The sequence below is a fragment of the Pristis pectinata genome, chromosome 12 (genome assembly GCF_009764475.1).
Source record: "Pristis pectinata isolate sPriPec2 chromosome 12, sPriPec2.1.pri, whole genome shotgun sequence".
In the NCBI taxonomy this organism is placed as follows: Eukaryota; Metazoa; Chordata; class Chondrichthyes; order Rhinopristiformes; family Pristidae; genus Pristis; species Pristis pectinata.
The window spans coordinates 33458837-33480213 of NC_067416.1; the positions used below are offsets into that span (position 1 = coordinate 33458837).

The 21377-nt window shown below is 41.4% G+C and overlaps 1 protein-coding gene across 1 annotated transcript in view; it reads right to left on the bottom strand.

The window, feature by feature from the left end:
- Positions 1-5638: 5638 nt before the first annotated feature.
- The window catches only part of LOC127576901 (tumor necrosis factor receptor superfamily member 6-like), a 42420-nt gene continuing 26681 nt past the window's right edge, over positions 5639-21377 (bottom strand). The window contains exons 7-11 of the mRNA XM_052027723.1: positions 15106-15137; positions 14462-14480; positions 13853-13875; positions 12798-12813; positions 5639-8026 (exon numbers count right to left, since the gene is read on the bottom strand). Coding sequence (XP_051883683.1) covers positions 7722-8026; positions 12798-12813; positions 13853-13875; positions 14462-14480; positions 15106-15137 — 395 coding nt within the window. The 3' untranslated portion in view covers positions 5639-7721. The remainder of the gene's footprint in view (positions 8027-12797; positions 12814-13852; positions 13876-14461; positions 14481-15105; positions 15138-21377) is intronic.

Consider the following 21377-nt stretch of genomic DNA (forward strand, 5'->3'; position numbering starts at 1 on the left):
GATTCACAGATACCTGTCTCAACATCCCTAATGAGGCAGTGGGTTGTTCCCTGTGCCAGGAATGCCAAGAGGCATCACTTTGGTTTTTTTTGTTCTAATTTTGGTTTTTTGCTTGTAAAAATTTTATATAATTTATGTTTAATTTATGTTTTTCTTGTGAATGCTGCCTATCTGATGCTATGTGCCTGTGCTGCTGCTGCAAGTAAGTTTTTCATTGCACCAGTGCATACATGTACTTGGGCATATGACAGTAAACTTGACTTTGACTTTGACTGGCGGGAGTTGGCCAGAAAGGTGAAAGGCCAGGGGTCATTAAGAAGTACCTGGGATAAGTGCAGGGAAAAATCCCTTCCTCACTCACTTCATCAAGGTTGTTGCCTGACCATTCGAACTGTAGCTGGCAAACACAGCCTTGTAACATACATTCCCCATAGCCACAGCATCACACAGTTTACAGTGCATACACGTTTACACACACCAATTGAACCATGGCATTCCTATAGCAACAACACATTGATATGAATTTCAAACATTCAAACCAAATGGTCAGGAGAGCCTCAAATCTCAAGGACTGGAGCCTTCAGCTTAAGGCGATAGTGATCACGCAGGTCATCAATGGTGCTGGAACTGAGGATGTCAAGGGCGAAGAAATTACCTCAGCTGCTTTTTAGGTGCCTACTGCTTTCATATTACTGAGTGATCTGCCTATTTGTACATGTTTGTCGTCTGGAAACTTTTTAATCCCTTCACATACCATCACCATGTTTTTTTTATATCTGTACCATTACGGTGACAGGAGATACCACTTGCCCAGCATCCAATCCTACAGTGCATGGGGTAGTCACAGGCTATGAAGACGAGGAGGAGGAGGAGAAGGAGGAGGAGAAGGAGGACGACACCACTTCGTAACACCTGACACCACACAGCACCCACTCTTGTAATGGGACTGCAGAATTAAACAGGCCAGAGTAAGAATGCCCACTTCTCACAAGGACACACATGGAACTAGTGGGCTTTAGTCATGTTGATGCTTGTTACAAGAGAAACAGTAATTTTTTGTGCTCAAAAGCTCACACACAAAATGGCCTGAAGGCTTTTGTGCAACATACCAAAGAATAGTTGAGGTAGATCTGAAATACCAGCAGAATTAATATCCAACAATGGACTACAGTTCAATTTATGTTTAGTTGATGTGATGTTATGGCACGGCACCTATTGATTCCTCCACATAATGCTGCTTCCAATGGGGCAACCAAGAGACTTCTACATGTGTTAAAAGAATCCTTGGAGATGCAAGCATTCCAAGATGACTCTAACTTTATGATGAATCATCAGTTAGATAACATCTTGCTTAAAAACTCATACAAATGTCACACCCTATTACGGGTTGTACATTAACAGAGTATTAATGCAATACTGTCATCATACCTGACTGAGCTTGGTACAGCCCAGCCTAAAGAGAAGCAACAACTGAAGTAAAAGCCAATAGTCTGAGGAAGACTTGAGGAACTTTGACTGAGTCAGTAAGTCAGAATCATCAGACAAATGAGGCACTATGAGCAAATGAACCTTGGCGGTATTCTGGATCAATAATCCGAAAAGTTGCGTAATGTGTCCAGAAAATCATGTCAGGAATGATCAGGCAGATCAGATGACAACAACAAGGGACACACCTGAAGACAATGAAGCAGTATATGATGGTCAATCAGTTCCTGACTTTGATACAGAATTGAGAGTTACGGAGCAGCAGTGAGCCGAGAGCAAGAGCAACATCAGAGACAGGGGTGCGGTGGAGAAGCTAAAACTAACAAAAGCTGCTCAACAGGCTGAGTCTGTAATGATTATGTAAGTCCGTGAAAGATTTATGCATATTTCTTCAAAGAGGAAATGCAGGTTGGAGTGCTTATTCATAGTTACGTAACCAAGCTCTGTGGTCAGAGGATGAGGTGATATCCTCACATATAGTTTTGATGCACACACCATGTGTAGTGAGTTCCTCATTAGATTTAGAATAAACACCTTTGTTCAAAGTGCCTCAGTAGAAGCCGCTAGAATACCAGCAGTATATGAGGTTTATTTCAGGATGCTTTACAAGTGGGCTCTCATCTAAATCAGGTGGCCCAGAGTAGTCCTCCAGCTCTGAGCCATCAGCAGGCCCACACTGGTTCTGAGCTGGGAGAAAGGAGGTCCAAGGAGAGGACACATTGAGCAACAGAGGCCAGGCTGTCAGAAGTAGCAGTTCTGCTCATCTCTGCTCGGTAACAACCACAGGCTCATCCCTGGGCTCCCCTTCAACTGTCCCGCCAGCTGATTTTGGATGGACCAGGAAAGCAACCTGTATTTTAAAGGGTCTTTCTGCCCAAAGGTGGATTAAGATTTAACGAACCTCTGGACAATTACAACCTAGTCAAAAAAAATGAATGTAACAAAAATCATTGGTAAATACTCGGAAGGTCATTTTGAATCTCCACCATACGTCAGACCAGTAAAAGTATTTTATAAGCAGGAACTCAGATTTTTATCTGCTAAAATTAATCCCCGACATGGTTTAGAATAGTGAGTTGAACTGTTAAGTATTTAGATTTTCTTCTGTCGTAAAACCAAACCTACAGAGTTTCAACATACAGTGATTAAAAGACTAACTTTAACTGCAGCCAATCACATCCTAATTTGTGATTAAGAAGCAAGTTATATAAGCATGTGTTCCCTATTTTGTCTGTGCAGATGTGTACATATACAAATCTACAAAGGGCAGTAACTCTGCCTAATTACTGTTTAATGGTGAAAAATCTATTGCGTAATGCTATTACAGCGTCAGCAACCTGGGTTCAATTCCGTCCACTGTCTGTAAGGAGTTTGTACATTCTCCCTGTGCCTGTGGGGGTTTCCTCTGGGTGCTCCGGCTTCCTCCCACATTATAAAGACATATGGGTTAGGAAGTTGTGGGCATGCTACGTTGGCTCCGGAAGCATGGCGACACTTGCGGGCTGCCCCCAGAACACTCTACGCAAAAGATGCACTTCACTGTGTGTTTGGATGTACATGTGACTAATAAAGAAATCTTATCTTCTCCTGGATCCAACAGAGTTTAATACCCACAATACTTACAGTCTTAAGAAGTGGTCCTAGCCAAATTTCAGCCATGACAACAAGCCCATTGCCTGTCACCTTGCCCCAAGTGTGAGGATTCTTGCCCGGCCTGTGGAATCTGATCCTCTGTAATGTGCTCTCTGAGGCTGCAGTCACTTCTTTGCCTCTTGTGTGGTTGAATGGAAGAGGTGGGGCAGGGCAGACCACCTGAATGTTCCTGTTCTTGGGATCCTCACTCCCTGTGGAAGCTGGGGAACATAAAATGATGGGTTTGACACAATTGAGACACAAGAAATTCTGCAGATGCTGGAATCTGGAGCAATACACACAAAGTGCTGGAGGAACTCAGCAGGTCAGGCAGCACCAATGGAGGGAAATAAACAGTTGACGTTTCGGGCCGAGACCTTTCATCTGGACTGGAAAGGAAGAGGGCAGAAGCCAGAATAAGAGGGTGAGGGTGAGGGAGAGGAGTACGTGCAGGCAGAGGATGGGTGAGTTCAGGTGATAAGCGAGTCCAGGTGAGACAGTGAAGGTAGTGGGTGGGGGAGAAGATGTAATAAGCTGAGAGGTGATAGGTAGAAGAGGCCAAGGGCTGAAGAAGGAATCTGGTAGAAGAGGGCCGTGGACCATGGAATAAAGGATGGGGGAGGGGAGGAGAGGAGATGGGCAGGTCATCAAGGCAGGGGAAAGAAGCTACAGGAATAAGGGAAGACAAAGGAGTGGGTGGGGGGTGGGGGAAAGAAAAAGGGTTAGAGAAATCGATGTTAAAGCCATCAGGTTGGGCACAATTTGACTCAGTTGCTGCGATGCAGCATTGGAAGTCGTGGTTATTGAAGTTACCCAGTGTACGTGCTGAGTGCAGGCAGGCCGACAGATTCATCTCGTGGGCTACATATGGCCCAGGGGCGGTGCATCATAACATCAGAGATTTTTCCAGGGGCTGCAAATTGGTAGAGCATCCTGGGCCCAGCCCAGACAGGGTCATGTATTAATCCACCACTGTTCTTCTCTGAGTCAGGAAGTGCTCCAGCCACCCAATAGTAATCTCATAATTACAGCAATGGTGATGGCAGAAACAGGATCACCATTTCCTATCGCATTTACCCTGGGCACAGAGTCTCATAGTGTGGCTTGAAACTGATGAGTCCAAAGGACTAATCAAGATAAGTATGCAATGTGTAAATTATGCTTGACACGTTATAGAAACATAGAAATATAGAACACTACAGCACAGTACAGGCCCTTCAGCCCACAATGTTGAGCTGACATTTTATCCTGCTCTAAGATCTATCTAACTCTTCCCTCCCACATAGCCCCCCTATTTTTCTATCATTCATGTGTCTATCTAAGAGTGTCTTAAATGTCCCTAATGTATCTGCCCCCACAACCTCTGCAGGCAGTGTGTTCCACGCATCCACCACTCTCTGTGTCAAAAACTTACCTCTGACATCCCCCTTATACCTTCCTCCAATCACCTTAAAATTATGTCCCCTCATGTTAAACATTGTCGCACTGGGAAAAAGTCTTTAACTGTCCATTCGATCTATGCCACCTATCATCTTGTACACCTCTATCAAGTTATGTGATAACAGGTCTCAATGCTTCACTGGTTATGTGATAACAGGTCTCAGTTTGACCTGTTATCACATGTTTTATCATGTTTTTGTCTCCATTATAAGTTCTGAGACCTATGCTTCTTTAATTTGTGCAAAGTGCCCATCAGGTTTCCTTTGATCTACTCTTGAAGAGCACACTTCTCCCCACACGTGACTTAGTCACATATATAAATTTGAGTATTCCTAACAACTCCTTATAATCAGGTAATGCAAAATCTCACGTCAGCAACTGATCTTTTCACTGAAATAGATTTGCACAATTTATCGGGTCATTTCCTGCAGTGAGTTAACCCTTTCATTACTAATCCATGGGAGGCATGGGCCATGCAGCTGACAAAGTGAACCCCAATTCTAACAGTTCAGCCTTATTGTACCTGAAATTTTGAGTGGGGGTGCTATGACTATTTTATGAATTATGAATAGATTTATTCTGTATATGAAAATTCACAAACATTTCTACCATCAACAGGGAAAGGAATTTGCTTCTCAACATTTGGGAATGGATCCAGACACAGTGCCTACCAAAATCATTCCTTTATGGAGTCAGGTGGAAAACACAAAGCAGCAGAGGGTATTAAGATTAAGGCGTCTGTGTTTTCCTGGTTTTTCATTTCATAATAAATTCAACCTGAGGATAGGCTTTTTTTTCACGCTCCCTTTTCAGTCCTGCTTTGTGTTGTAATTTTTTAAGTGGTAGGTTCAGGGTCAATTGGCCCTGGAACAATGAAACAATGATGGCCTTTAAGCACCATTGTTCATTGTAGTGCTGTAATCTATTGTATTCCCATCTCACTAAACTACTGCTGTGCTCATGTGTTTATAACTTCCACAGTACATAGTACAGAAGTTTCTTCCACTGTTAATCTAACAGACAAAATCAGAGCAAGTTCATTTTGTTCATTGATCTAAATCAAGGACTTTCACAACAGGAAGACAAGCAGAACATAATTTTAATGCATTAATACATCAATAGGGAGTAAATAGAGAATCATATTGAGGTATTTTCAAATCTTTTTGTTCACGTTCTCTATAATGCGCAAATAACCCTATTAGCAGACTTCAGTGCAGTTCAATGCATAAGGGTTTTCAAAGAATCATTACACTGTCAATTCCTCCGAAATTACATCCCTCTACAGTTGATTAATTATAATTATTCACAACATTTCCAGCATTCTATGGTTTATTTTTTGACAACATTTAACAGGTATTAGGCTAGGTTATCACTTTTGAACAGTACTTGACTAAAATCCAAAAAAGATATTGAACAAAGTACAAGAAACTCATAAAGTCTGCTACCCATATTGAAACATGAAAAAAGGGGAGGGTGTGGCGACTCACCGTCTAGTCGGGCGAACCGGCTCGGCAGTCGGGTCGCGCGGTGTCGGAGCGACGAGGCCCAAGATGGCGGCGGGCCTCGTCTTTCCGAGCGACGGGGAGAACCCGCGCGCGGGAGAGTCCTGATGACGTAGGACTTACGTCATTACCGGTTGTTTTGGGCGGGAACATTCTCCCTTAAAGGGCCCGCGCAAGGTGGGAAAATAAACCAGTTCTGTTTGGCAATCCTCCGAGTAGAGTCTTGTTTTATTCCGCGGTAGCAACCGCTACAAGGGCAGCATAGTGGGCCCCATTTGTTCTCTCTCCCTGTTCTGCTAAATCACTAAAGACCTCTCACTCAATACACACATTCTGAATAGTTCAGTATTGCTAATCATTACATTGAGTTAATGAACACTATATTACTGAACACTTAGCCAGATGCACTTCCTTCTTTACTGCTGGACAGATAGCACAAGATTAACATCAGTCAGTGACATCAATATAACTCTTGTGCATACATATTCTCTGAACATAGTTTGTGTTTCATTGAACACGATGGAAAAGTTCTCACCAGTATAAAGATGCAAGCATTTTTCCATAACCTTTAAGTTGTTAGTAATATTGAAAGACCTTCATATTTCAAAATGTGTTCAAAACTCATACCAGTGGACTCAAATTCATCCAAAGTTTATCACGTAAACAAAATGCAAATAATATAGACATTCCAAAAAGTTGGAAAAAGACATCTCATTAAACAAAGTGCTAAGAGGATCAGTTTGGCTATATCAGTGCTTTTCTTTTGGCACAGTTTCAGAGAATTAAATCACTAAATGTTAATTACATTTAAGTTGAGGGGAAAACATTAAAGAGGGAGTTTGCAGGCTTTTCCTTATGACATCATTGAATCTAATCAGCCACAATGCATCATAATGGCCCTAGAGAACCTGCCATACTTTACCTACATAAAAGGTTAAATATCTGGCTCCCTAGTTAAGCAATTCTGGATTTAAGATGCAACCAGCAACCCTCTGAACTCCCTAACGTCCAGTTTTAATTGACTTTTCTTAACACTGTGTCTAGCCAATATAGAGTCCAGGAATCAATTAATACAAGGCATTATATATACAGTACATACATTTCAATTATAAAAGGTAAATTCACACTAAAACTGGAAAAATTCTTACATCAGTGCATATTTGCCCAATATACCAGAGCCTGGTAATGTAGAGGTGGGTGGTATCAAATCTATCTCATTTTTTAACACAAGCTTAAAACGAGAGAAGTTCTCTATATCACACATTCCTGCATTGATCCAAGATTAGATGAAGATCACAAAAATACTACTTCTCCCGCGTTTCCAGTGGGTGAGATGACAAATTGCACCACAGGTACCATAACACAGAGAGACTTCTAGTTAAACATTTTAATTCCAGACAACTGATTCCTTAAATTGTCTCTTTAAAGTTTTAGTTAATCTTTGCTGGAATTCTGATTTCTTTTATATTTGACTTTGCCTTATAGTACCTGATTAGCTTTTGTTGAATTCAGGGTTATGAAAGACGGATGTTCATAACTTGTAAGTAATAACACCCTGAAATCTCCAAACAATGCAAGTGTTTTGTGAGAACCACACCACAAAGAAAGTATCAAAGGCATATACACAAGTTCAGTTGCTTGGCCAGTTTCACTCACATCCAGTTAGATAATTTCAGTTGTATTTTCTTCCGCATAGTTCAATTTCTTTATAATATTTTCAGCTGCACAAACAAATCCTGCCTTTCTAAGTACATCTATCAGCTTAGGGAAGGCTCCTTTCTTCCCATAACCCTGGAGCCAGTAATACAGGATATAATATCCTTGCCGATTTACATCATCATGGTAATTAGCTTCAAGCTCTTGCAGCTTAGGTTCAGTCAGCCCCAAATGTATCCCAAGCTGGTGGTAGGTTTTTGGTACAATCTCTTCCACAATCAACTGCAGGGTCTCCTCTGAGAGCTTAATGTCTATTCAAGAAAGAACAAAGATATTTTGGTCAATACCAAGTCAGAGAGGGAGGAAGCTTACAAATAAATGTCCTCTGGCTATAATATGTAAATATATATGTTCCTCTCAATATTCAGAATGCCTTCTGCACCAGAATATTGTTCAAACCAAAAATCCCTCTCCAACCTTTTCCACCACCCAGTCCTCTCTCTTCCCCTCCTCAATGAACAATCGAGACTCATTGCAAAGGCTGCAACAAAGATGAAAACAGCGATAAAAAGCAGAGGATGAGCATGGGAACTGTTCGTCGTTCCAGCACGTGGTGGTAAGTGATGTTCAATAGGGATCAAGGTTGTCCACTAGTTACATAAGAATCTGGGCTCAGGAATCAGAATTAAAGTTTCATCATTTACAAGTATAGTCAATACCAATGAAGATTCTGACAAAATACAAGCAACAACATAAGAAGTGAAAGCACAAATAGGCCACGTCACCCCTCAACACCGGGGATGATAATTCTGCCCAAGTCCACATTGCTGATTAATTTTCATATCCTTCAGATTATGTACTGTGGAGTCATTTAAGTGCTGGCTGGCAAATGAAAAAAATTCAAGCAAAACTATTCAACCAGCTCAACTTATATTCAAGCAAGTGTACAGAATAGCCACCAGTATGAAGGCGGTGTTTAAACTGCGAAGCAGGTTTGTCCACTGCCTGATTTGAAGATGCAAGAATGGAACGAGCCCCAGAAATGGTAATGATGGTATGGTCTTCTTTGCAACCAAGCCACGTGCATGTTGGTCAGAAGACCTGTAGGTCACGTGAATGCAGAAGGCAGGAAAGCTGAAAGTCACAGAGCCATACAGCACAGAAATGGGCCCTTCAGTCCACCACGTCCATGCCAACCTTTTTGTCCATCTACAAATCTACATATCCTTCTGTGCATTGCCTATTCAAATACCTGTTGAAATGCCTCATAAACATAGTGAGTGTATCTGATTCCACCAACTCTTCTGGCAGCAAGTTCCAGATATTAACCACTCTATGCATAAAAAAAAACTTACCCCTCAGATCTCCTTTAAAACTCCTTCATCTCACCTTAAAATTAAACCCTCTTGTTTTTGGTACCCCTACTATGGATAGAAGATTCTGCCTACCCACCTTATTAATGCCTTTTATAATTTTATATGCCTCTGTCATGTCATTCCTCAACCTCCTATACTCCAAGGAAAACAAGCCCAGCCTATCCAAACACACCCCATAACTGAAGTCCTCCAGTCCAGGCAACAACATGGTGAATCTCCTCCGCACTCTCTCCAGCGTAATCACATCATTCCTATTGTGTGGCGCCCTGAACTGCACACATGTTTAGTAAAATTGCAACATAACATCCCAACTTTTATATTCAATGTCCCAATCTATGAAGGCAAGCTTGCCAAATGCCTTCTTCACCACCTTATCTTCTCTGATTAGCCCCCGCCTTTCCAAATTTGCATGAATCCTCTCCCTTAGAATTTTCTCCAATAATTTCCCTACCACCAGATTGTAGTTACCTTGCTTATCCCTGCTGCCATTTTTAATAAAGGAACAACATTAGATATTCCCCAGACTTCTGGCACCTCACCTGTAGCTAATGAAAATGCAAAAGTCTTCGTCAGGGCCCCAGCTGTCTCCTCCCTGGCTTCCCATAGCATCCTGGGATAGATCTCATCTGGCCCTGGGGATTTATCAAACCTTCTGCATTCCAATCTAACACTTTCTCCTTCCTCATACTAACATGCTCCAGATTATCCAAGTAACCCTCCCAGAACTATCTTCCATGTCCTTCCCTTCAGTGAATACAGATGAGGAGTATTTGTTTAGGACCTCGCCCACGTCCCACCACCGGTCACATCTTCCCCCCTCCCTCACTTTCTGCTTTCCACAGGGACCACTTCCTTCATGCCTCCCTGGTCCACTCAATCCTCCACACCCGCCTCTCCCATCCCTGGCACTTGCACCTGCAACTGGAGGAGGTGTAACACCTGTCCCTATCTCTCCTCCCTCACCACCATACAGGGACCTAAGCAGCCCTTCCAAGTGAGGCAGTGGTTCATCTGCACCTCTTCCAACCTGGTCTACTGCATTCTGTGCTCACAATGTGGCCTCCTCTACACTGGTGAAATCAAGCATCGAATAGGCATCTGTTTTGGGGAGCGTCTACGCTCTTTCCGCAATGGCCATCTTGAGCTTCTGATTGCATGTCATTTTAACCCTCTTTCCCACTCCCAAATGCCGATCTGTCTGTTCTCTGCCTTCTCCATTGCTATGGAGAGGCCAAGCGCAAATCGGAAGAACGACATCACATGTTCCGCTTGCGTAGCTTACAACCCAATTTCAGGTAACCCACACCACCCATGTTCTCCTCCCACACACACCCTGTCTACCTAATTATCTTCTCCCTTTGTCCACCTTCCCTCCTGCATAAGCTCTTTAAGCACTCATTCATCTGCCCTATCCTCCTATTTCTGTTCTCACTACCACGTGGCACAGGGAGAAATCCTGAGATTAGTCTCTAGAGATTTTGCTTTTTAACCTTCTGCCTAACTCCCTAACCTTTGGAGGACCTCATCTCTTTTCCTTCCTCTGTCATTAGTACCAACATGTACTAAAACCTCTGGCTGTTCTCCCTCCCCCTTCAGAATTTTCTGTACCTACTCCAAAACATCCCTGACCCTAACACCAGGGACACGACATACCATTCTGGAGTCTCGCTCTCAGCCAGAGAAATGCCGCTTTGTTCCCCTCACTAACAAATCCCCCATTATTACTACTCGCCTGGACTTTTCTCTCCCCTGCTCTGCATCAGAGACAACCCTGGGTGCCACAAACTTGGCAGCTGCTGCAGTTTTCCTCTGAGAGGCCATTGTCCCAGTGGTATCCGAAACAGTGTACCTGTTTGAGAAGGGAAATGACCAGAGGAGACTCCTGCACTCACTGACCTTCCTGGTGGTCACCCATCTCCTTTCTTTCTGTACCTGTGGCATGACCAACTCACTAAATGTACTACCTGTGACATTTTCTGTATCCCAGATGATCCATAGTGAGTCCATGGAAATGTCCCTGATCTCCTATATCCTGCAGGAGGAGCATACCACTGCCCTAGATCCCATATCCTTTAGCACCAGTTTCTTCTACTAAGAAGGAAAAAGAAACCCTTATCTAATCACTACTCACCCTCTTTACCATAGCCCAACACTCACTAAAGCCCACACTTTATCCTCAACAGCAGCACCTCAACCTCACAGTCCCTCATAAAACGGCCACTCCCACTACATTTGCCTCTCTATTTACACATCTCACTTGCTGACATGCTGCTGGTTCGTCTGCCGCTTCCAGGCCTTCCCCGCTTCCTCAGCTGACCCCGAAGGTATCGGGTGCAACATCAGGTACAATTGAGGCAGGTACAATAACAACATTTAAAAGACATTTGGACAGATACATGGATTGGAAAGGTTTACAGGGATATGGGCCAAACGTGGGCAAATGGGACTAGTTCAGTTAGGCAACCTGGTCAGCATGGATGAGTTGGGCCAAAGGGCCTGTTTCCTTGCTGTATTACTCTGTGACATGTGGGATCTAAAGGCAGGAGGCTGCAGAAGCCTCAGAAGCACAATCAAGATGGCCTGATCATCACTGGAAGGGGCATATCCTAAGGGATTTGCAAGTCCCAGCAAAAACAGGTCCCCATTTGTTTTGGCCATAATGGGCAAGAGTTTGGAACAGTCCTGCTGGGTATTGTATACATGATAGAAATGGTTAACATGAAAGTGGAAATGATTATTTTAATTTAGTTTTTTTTGTTGGGATCAGGACATTATTTGCTGCATTTGATGCCCATCCCTAATTGTCCTTGAACTCGAGGCCATTCTCAATCAGCCACATTGATGAGACAGGAACATAAAATACTTCAATATCAGGGGTAGAAGTAATTGAGACCTTGTATTTTCCTAAGATCAGGGAAATAACTGAAGGCCAAGGGATTCAAGTTGCATTGTTCCAGCAGAGAGTTAGAGCTAAGCACTGATGAGCTCAATTCAGTGCTATACACCGTGGTTCAATGTCACTTGGCATGGCAAGATTCCTCCCAGTAACACCATACGTGGAGTAGCACAGGACTAGTTAGAACTAATGTCAGCAACAGTTCAGCTTCACTCTTCGGCCCGAGTTACCTATCACTCTAAGAAGACCATCTCCTGCTAAGATAGCCATTCGGCCCATCAAGTCAACGCCAGCTTACTCAGCAATCCCATTCCCCCATTAATTGGCTGCTAGCTAACCAGCGGAACTAAGGATAGCATTAATGAGTAAAGATAAAACTCTTTCTCTGGTCCAGTCAAAATGATCTTAGTGCCAAGTCCACTATCCAAGCCTAAAATATAAAATTCACAATACATAAAGCAAGAACACATTGTATAATTTATGTTCTGTGTGTTGTTGTCTGAATCTACATGCCTGTGATACTGCTGCAAGCAAAATTTTCATTGTACCTGTACCTCACTGTACTTGTACGTATGACAATAAACTCAACTTGACTTGAAAATGGCCCAAACCATGTCAAGTGTTGCACTATTACCATTATACAACTAAATTAATTTTGGTTCATGTTTTTAGTATCTCAAAATAGTCCCTTCAAGTCCAATATGTCTCTCTGTAACTAGATAAAAGGATATAAAGAATAAAGGAAGTTGTGTCTTGAACGGAATTACGGAAGGAGAATGTGCAGAAGCCATATATAGTAGCATCCGGTACCTGGTACAACTGGTTCCTATGAGAAATAAAAGAAAAATAATTATCTTACAGAATGATAACCGGGAGAGAGAAGCTGTTCTGAAACTTCAAATTGAAGGAATCTGGCTTAGTCCTCTGAAAGGACTTCCAAGACCCAAGATTCAGTTCTGCCCTCTTGAACAAGTTTTAGATATATTTTGCTCTTTTACAGAACATCGTCAAGTGTTGTAAATTATTACAGTCAAGTTGTGCAAATGTGTGGGCAATTTCTGTTGGCTGTGGTTTTCAGAAAAACTGCAAGTTCTCTACACACGACAGAGAGATAAAGCATTTCTTCTGCAGGTTTCTTCCTGGAAGTGAGAAGTATGAGCTAAGTCATGGGGAATCCCCTACACAGAAACAGTATCACTTTTATCATCAATAATTTGAGAAATGGTTTAGCAAAACATTTTTGTGACAACATAAATCACTCAATATGTTTGCTAATCATACTGTATTCACATGAGGACTGATTTTCCTGATCAAACCCTCACAGCTAGGATATTCACAAGAAGCACTAGTTGGGTCTGCTGCCACTATCCTGCATTCATTGATCCGAATGAGCAGAATCAAGGCCCTCCAACCCATGAACTGTTTGACCAGTTTTCTTCTACTACTTTTTCATGGGTGTCACCAGCTGGGCCTGCATTTACTGCCCCAGTGAGGAGTATTTCCAATGACCGTGATTCCTCATAGTGATGCTCATTTGGGAAATCTGCCCTGCATAGTTTTGCATAACGTTTATTATGGGAATTCTTTTGTTCTTTCTCAGGATGCTTTCTGAGCATCACTGGCAGTTGTGTATTTACTGCCCACAACTAGTTGCCCTGAGAAAGTGGGCCACCTAGCCGTGTGATATTAAGTCAGATCAAGATGATTCTTTCAAACCCGCCTTGCTCATCCCTGCAATCAGGCAGAACACCTTAGATCACTGCTGCTTGACTACCTTTTGGGAGCTAACTAATCATCAGATATTTATCACAGAGTCCATTTAAATATAATCTCCACCCCTCATAAAATGTCAAATGATTACCTACCTCTGGTTTAGGCTGGGAGCTGTCTGGAATATAAATAAAGACAGTTAAATCTTCAATAATTAATTACCATTTATTAAAAATAATTAAAATATATCCTCATTTGCAAGGTCATTTCCATTATAAATACTTGTCAGGCTCTGCCCCATGCAAAGTATTTCCCTTCAAGTCAATTCTGAGATTTCTAGTGGATTTAACACAACTAGTCAACCACCCCAAGCTTCTCTAAAGGACACATCCAAAAAGAAAATCTCAACAGATAATTGTAGGTGAAAAACCACAGGTTCAATTACTTGTTTCAGTGGGACTAGGCAGAAAACCAGGCCGGCATGGATAAGATGGGCTGAAGGGCCTATTTCTATGCTGTAGTGTTCTATGACTAATATACAGTAACAGTGGGATTTTTGAAAGTAGGTCAAAAAAGGCAGATCTGCAATTGAGTGGGAGGCCTCTGATATGCAGACGATATGAAAGTAACAGAACATAGTGTGGGGAAAGACTTAATGTACAATAAATATATTCCATATACAATGATAGAACATGACTTTGTTGACAACAGATACATTTACACAACAAAATGTGGTAAGTAAATCTCAATTAAAAAATAATTACCAATGAATGGCACCCACTCCTGTGGGAAAAAAAAACACAAAATATTTCAGAAATATATCAAGAGTAGATAAATAAATGTACTGTAATGAAATGTCCATCTGGAATTTGTGCTTAAGGTCTCTAGAGTGTGATTTGAACCCAAGATTTCTGGATATATGTGTATTACCACTGATTCATAGCAAGTGGTTTTAAAATGTGTGGTGTACAGGACATGTTTTAAAAATTCAAGTACTAACTCTTGCAAAAGAAATTGAGAGTGATATGACTATCCTGAAAGAAACACCACGTGGATTGCCCTTGCAAACACAGACTAGAAACTATAAATCTTGAGCTCTCCTCACAAAAGAAGATTACATTATCCTCTAAGAGATAGAGTGAAGCAGGCCATTAAGCGTAGAAGGAAGTCCCAATCACAATAATAATTGTCAAATAAACACATGGTATTGACTTTGTTCCAGCCTCTCTATTTTTAAATTTGTACAGATCACTTCATTTTTGGAATACTGTAGCATTGAAAAGTTTTAGAAACTGAATTAAGAATTCAAAATCCAACTCTGGTTACACTTATATTAGGGATTTTCCAAATAAAAATATTACATTATTTTAAATTTTCTGCAATTTCTACAAACAAAGCAAATATTTACCTTAATGCCGTTGCTTTTTGGCTTTCTATTGCCTGAAATGAAATAAATGGAAAAACTTTAATTATATTTTAGTTACAGATGCATAAACTTTTTCAATTGATGCTTATATATATAAAAGCCATTTACCATTAGCGTGAGTATTTCTCAAGACATTTGCAGGAATATATCCTGCTTACCAGAAAACATTAGGTAACTTCTTGCAATTCAGACTAAGTAACAACGCAAGGGGTATTACAAAGGCAACAACATTAACATGGGCTTACACCTACATATCACTTAAAGGTAGTGAGGCAAATTGATGATGTCATCAGAATAGTAGACAAAACATGGAGGCTCATTTCTACAGGGAAAGAGTTGAAAAATGGAGAAGTTGTGTTAAACTTGATTTGAACTTGGTCAGTTCGCTTCATTAAAAAGGATGTTAAGGCATTGGAAAAGGTGTGAAGTAGATTTACTAGAAAGATCCCAGAACTGAGAGGTCTACTCTACAGATCCTCACACACACAGTCCTGGAGGAACTCAGCGGGTCGGACAGCATCTATGGAGGGAAATTAACAGTTCACATTTCGGGTCGAGACCTTTCATCAGTCCTGATTATTTCCCTCCATGGATGCTGCCTGACCTGCTAAATCCTCCAGCATTTTGTGTGTGTGTGGCTCCAGATTCCAGCATCTGCAGAATCTCCTGTGTCTCTACAGATCCTCCCCTGGTTACAAGTGCCCGACTTATGAAGAAGGTCTGGGAGACCAGCAGGATGAATGGGGATGGTTTTGCCGGCCGCTGTGGGGCTGCAGGCATCTTCTGCTGGGTGGGAATGGGGCATTTCCATATGCCTTCTCTCTCTCCCCACCCCCCACACCCCCCCCCCCCCGAGTCGCAACGATCAGGGTATGGGTCGAGCCAATCAGAGTTGGTAGTGCTGAGCAGATTCATTCATTCACTCGCTGACTCAGTGAGGCTGGCTGACAGCTGCTCGTCCCACGCCTGCGCGCTCTCCAATCACAGCTGTTTCTGTTCATTTCCAACTTGTGTTTTGGGTTACGGACAGTCCTCAGGAACTATCGTAACCTGGGGACTTCCTGCATCGGGGAAGACTGAACACACTGGGATTTTATTTTCCACATAATGTGCTGGCCAGGTGGACGTCTTTAAGATTGTGAAAGGCTTGATGGAGGAAGGAGTAGAGAAGATGTTTCTAATTGCAAATGGGGCCAGAATTAGGGGTCGTAAATGTAAGATGATCACTAGTAGCAAACTTCTTCACCCACAAATTGGTCAGAGTGTGGAACTTGTTACCAGAAGTGAACCAGCATTGATGCACATTAGGGGAAGCTAGATAAATGTGAATGGGTGAAGAATAGAATATGATAATAGGGTTTGATAAGGAAAGATGAATGGGATGTCGATAAAGGCATGAATCAGTAGAGTTGAATGTTTCTGGGCTGTGGATATAGTGTATGGTAGTTTTACCCATACCTTAATCGACCTCCAGTATCTAGTTTAGTTCTGTGAGTGTGTTTATTGATGCCGGGGTTGGGGTGGGTGGGAGGGAATGTAGCAGCACCTCAGCCAAGCCTGGTCCTCACTTTAGTCAATTTCAGTGCGTTTGTGTCTTCCATAAAGGCGTCATGGAATAGCGGTAAAAATAGGAAGCCTTTCTTGATACCCAGTAGTAGCGACACTTCATGTGTCTGTGTGGGTTTCCTCCGGGTGCTCCGGTTTCCTCCCACATTCCAAAGACGTATGGGTTAGGAAGTTGTGGGCAAGCTATGTTGGCGCAAGAAGTATGGCGACTCTTGCGGGCTGCCCCCAGAACACTCTACACAAAAGATGCTTTTCATTGTGTGTTTTGAAGTACGTGTGACTAATAAAGATCTCATCTCATCTCAATTGTATCACAGGCAGACTCAGACCTGTCAGGTTTCAATTACATTTTAATGACAGGTCACTGTTCCTGCAGAAGAAGCAACCTTTTGTCTCATTAAAAATATTAACAAGGCGAATAACAAATTGCTTTTAGTTATTCTTCCCTAGCATATTAACAATTTGCATATCCTACAATGCTGGTAAAGTAGCAACTAAAATGGTCTAACTTGTCACAGTGTATTTATCTGCATGTTCTATTAATACAAAACGTCTTATTGTATTTGTAGAAGCATTGTAGTTGACTTCTTGAATGTCAAAAAAACTTGTGTTTTCTATAACATCTTTCACAAACTCAAGTCATCGTAAATTCTTTAAATTCACTGAAAAAGTTTCAAAGTATCATCATTATTCTGAGGTAACAAACATAACATCTAACTTGCACAATGTAAGGCCCCACATATACTGAGATAATGACCAGATAATATTTAAGTGACAATGGTTGAACAACAAGTACAGAACACTGAGGAAAATGCTCCTGTTCTTCTTGGATCAAGTCATTGGATCTTTTATGTGGTCTCATTTGAGTAATAGCACTTCCAACTATGCAGCCCTCCCTCCATACAGCACAGATCTTTTCTGGAATATTAATAGCACTGATCAATGTTTTTTCATACTTAGAAAGTCAGATTTGTATTCATCAACCACAGACCTTCAATAGGTTTCCAGAGTGGGAAGTGAACTCACTACCTTCAGACCCAAAGGTGTGAATGGTACCTCACAACCACTGTAACTCTACATATTCAGTTATTGAGGAGGCTGCTGTATTTACAACCTGGTAATTGTCACTAGACGGAGCCAAAGGAAGAACCTCTGGCAAAGTGGATAATGCGCAGTTTGCTGGACTTGTTTGGTATTCCTTCTTGGTAAATTAATGGCAGGAAAATCAACCAGGTTTTTCTAAGGAGCATGTTATCCTCCCTGTCAAGTTTTACTTCCCTCATTCACCCCCAAAGGTGTTTAATGCCCAGGTAGTTTTTAATGTCCAGATGCTCATAGAATTATAAGGGCACAGAAGAAGGTGATTCAGCCCACCGAATCTATAGCTCCTGGTAGGGACAGTCCCATTCCCCACAGCATTACAAATTATTCTCTGGCAAGTGCTTATCCAATTGAAGGCACTGATTGCTTCCACCACTTTAATAGGCAGTGAATTCAAGATCATAATTTCTATCTGAGTGAAAAAAAAACTTTCCTCACATTCCATTTGTGATTTTTTGCCCAAAAGTTTATATACATAAACCCCCCCCACCCCCCCCTCCCCCGGTGTTTGAACAAGTCACTAATGAGAATGGCTTTCCTCAATGCACCAAACCATTGTCACAAACCAGCAACAAAAGAAACACACTGAGCATGATTCAGTGTTAAAAACTATTTTATTAATCACTACTTATGATAATACGTAAAATAAAAGTAAAAATGTTAGTATGTTAGAATGCAAAAATGTTAAACCTTGAACGTTAACCCCAAAACTAAACTCGTCGTGTGTGTGTGTGACAAAGTCCAAAACTCCCAGTTCCGGAATGGTTCTTAAAGTTCAGTTCCGCAAGCCATAAGGTGAAACATGAGCAAGGGCTTCTTCAACAACCACCGTTGTCTGAAGATAAGATGTAGATGTAGAAAAACATAGAGAGGAGTACATACGAAATCCAAATGTTCCACGATGGAACCCAAACGACACTCCAGTGTTTACTCGGTAGTGACTTCCTCACCCCGAAAAGCATCCGAACCGTGGTCGTCCACACACAAATACCTGTTTCCTTCTACAGGTCAGCAACAAAGTGAACTCCACCGGATTACTTCCAACTTCCATACATGGATTTCAGTGGCAAACACAGTTATTGTTTCTCATCCATCGCTAGAGAAAACAAGCAGGCTGGTGTCTCTCTCCCTTCTCTCTCTCTCTCCTTCTTCTTCTAACTTCTTCAACAACGTCATTACGTCTTTTATCTTCTATTGACGTAAGCACGCCCCACACACACATACACACACACTGTCTATCTTAAAGGGACTTTCACTGAGTCCGTAACACCTCCCACCTAAAAAAAATTTTTCCCAAGAAAAATTTAACCGCGCATACAGTTAGTAATATTAATAATTATCATGCTACACAACTACAGACTATCAGATTAGTACAGATACATGTTTCCCATTTAACATCAGGAAAGACAATCAGCAATCACATTATCTTTGCCTTTAATGTGAGTTATCATGAGATCAAACTCTTGCAAAATTAAACTCCAGTTTAACAGCCTTCTGTTCTTGTTTTTGACTCGGCTCAGAAACACCAATGGGTTATGATCTGTATATACAGTCAATGGTTTCTGAGCGGTGCAAACATATACACTGAAATGTTGCAAGGCTAAAACAAGCGACAGTAATTCTTTCTCTATGGTGGAATAATTCTTTTGATGCTCATTAAATTTCTTTGAAAAGTAAGCTACAGGATGGTCAATATCATCAAGGTCACCCTTCTGCAACAACACAGCTCCTGCAGCTTCATCACTGGCATCTACTGCTAATGAAAATGGCTTTTCAAAGTCAGGTGTGTTGAGCACAGGATGGTAGCATAAAATGGCTTTCAGCTTCTCAAATGCTTCTTGACAAGAATCTGTCCAAACAAAACTTTACTCCCTTCTTCAGAAGATTAGTTAGGGGAAGAGCAATATCAGCAAAAATTTTTACAAAATTTTCGGTAATATCCAACCATTCCCAAAAATCTTCTAACAGTCCTCGTACCTGTGGGAATAGTGAACTCAGATATTGCTTGAACTTTTGCCCGAACAGGAGCTTGCTTGCCTTGACCTACAACATAACCAAGATACGTCACAGTGGCATGGCCAAATTCACTTTAGCCAAGTTAACTGTAAGGTTAAGCCTTGGAAAAGTCTTTCAAACAACCTTTTCTAACGCAAGAGATGTGATCCTCCCATGTATCATTTCCCAGTGACTAAGTCGTCAATGTAGGCATCTGTATGTTTTAACCCATGAATCACTGAAATTAATCATTCTTTGAAATGTTGCTGGAGCATTTTTCATTCCAAATGGCAAAACATTGTATTCATACAATCCAGAAGGGGTTACAAGGCTGAAATCTCCCTTCCTCTATCTGTTAATGGAACACACCAGTACCCTTTTAATAGGTCAATCTTTGTAAGAAAATTTTGCCTTTCCCACTCTGTCTATGCAATAATCCACCCTAGGAATAGGGTAAGCATCTGACTTTGTTACAGCATTCACTTTCCTGTAATCTGTGCAAAATCTAACAGTTCCATCAGGTTTAGGTACAATAACACAGGGCGAACTCCAATTTGAAGTAGAATGTCTAATAATATCATTTTCCAACATGTATTTTATTTCTTGATCAACAAGTTTACTTTTTTTCCCACATTCATTCGATATGGGTGTTGTTTGATTGGTTTTGCATCCCCAACATCAACATCATGGGTAATTATCGATGTTCTGTTTGGAACATCTGGGAACAGATTTTTAAATTTTTAAATTAATTCTCTCATCTGTTGTTTTTGTGAAACTTGTAAATGGTCCAACTTCGTTTCAAGGTTCTCCAGGATATTTTGGTTTTTAGTTTCGATGGAACAATATTTGGTCTAAATTGGCCTTCCTCAACATCAACATCAGGCATTCTAGAAACAACCTTTACATCATCCACCAAGGCCACAACTGAATCCCTCTCATAATAAGGTTTTAGCATGTTTACATGACCAGAGTTGTGTTTTCTTGCGTCTATCTGGTGTTTTGATTATATATGTTAGATCAGTCACTCGAGGATTCAATAACATAGGGTCCAGAAAAACGAGATTGCAAGGGATTATTTTGGCTAGGGAAAAATACCAACACCTTTTGCCCCACTGCGAATGTCCTAGGCCGAGCACGTCTATCAAAATATGTCTTCATTCTTATCTAGCTGGTTTTCAAATTCTCTCTCGCTAGCTGGCAGACTCTCTCCAACCGAGTTTTAAATTTTTGGACATAGTCCAACAGACTCAAGTGAACTTCCTCATTAACCCATTGCTCTCTTAACAACTCCAAAGGTCCTCTCACCCTATGTCCAAATACAAGCTCAAACGGACTAAATCCTATTGACTCCTGAATTGATTCTCTAACGGCAAACAAAAGTAAATGAATACCTTCGTCCCAATCCTATGTGTTTTCAAAGCAATAAGTCTTCAGCATATTTTTGAGAGTAGAATGAAATCTCTCCAGAGCTCCTTGAGATTCTGGGTGATATGAAGATGATACAATTTGCTTTGCTCCCAGCTCATAGACTATTTGTTGAAAATTTTTGACATAAAATTACTACCTTGATCAGATTGGATTTCTTTGGCAAA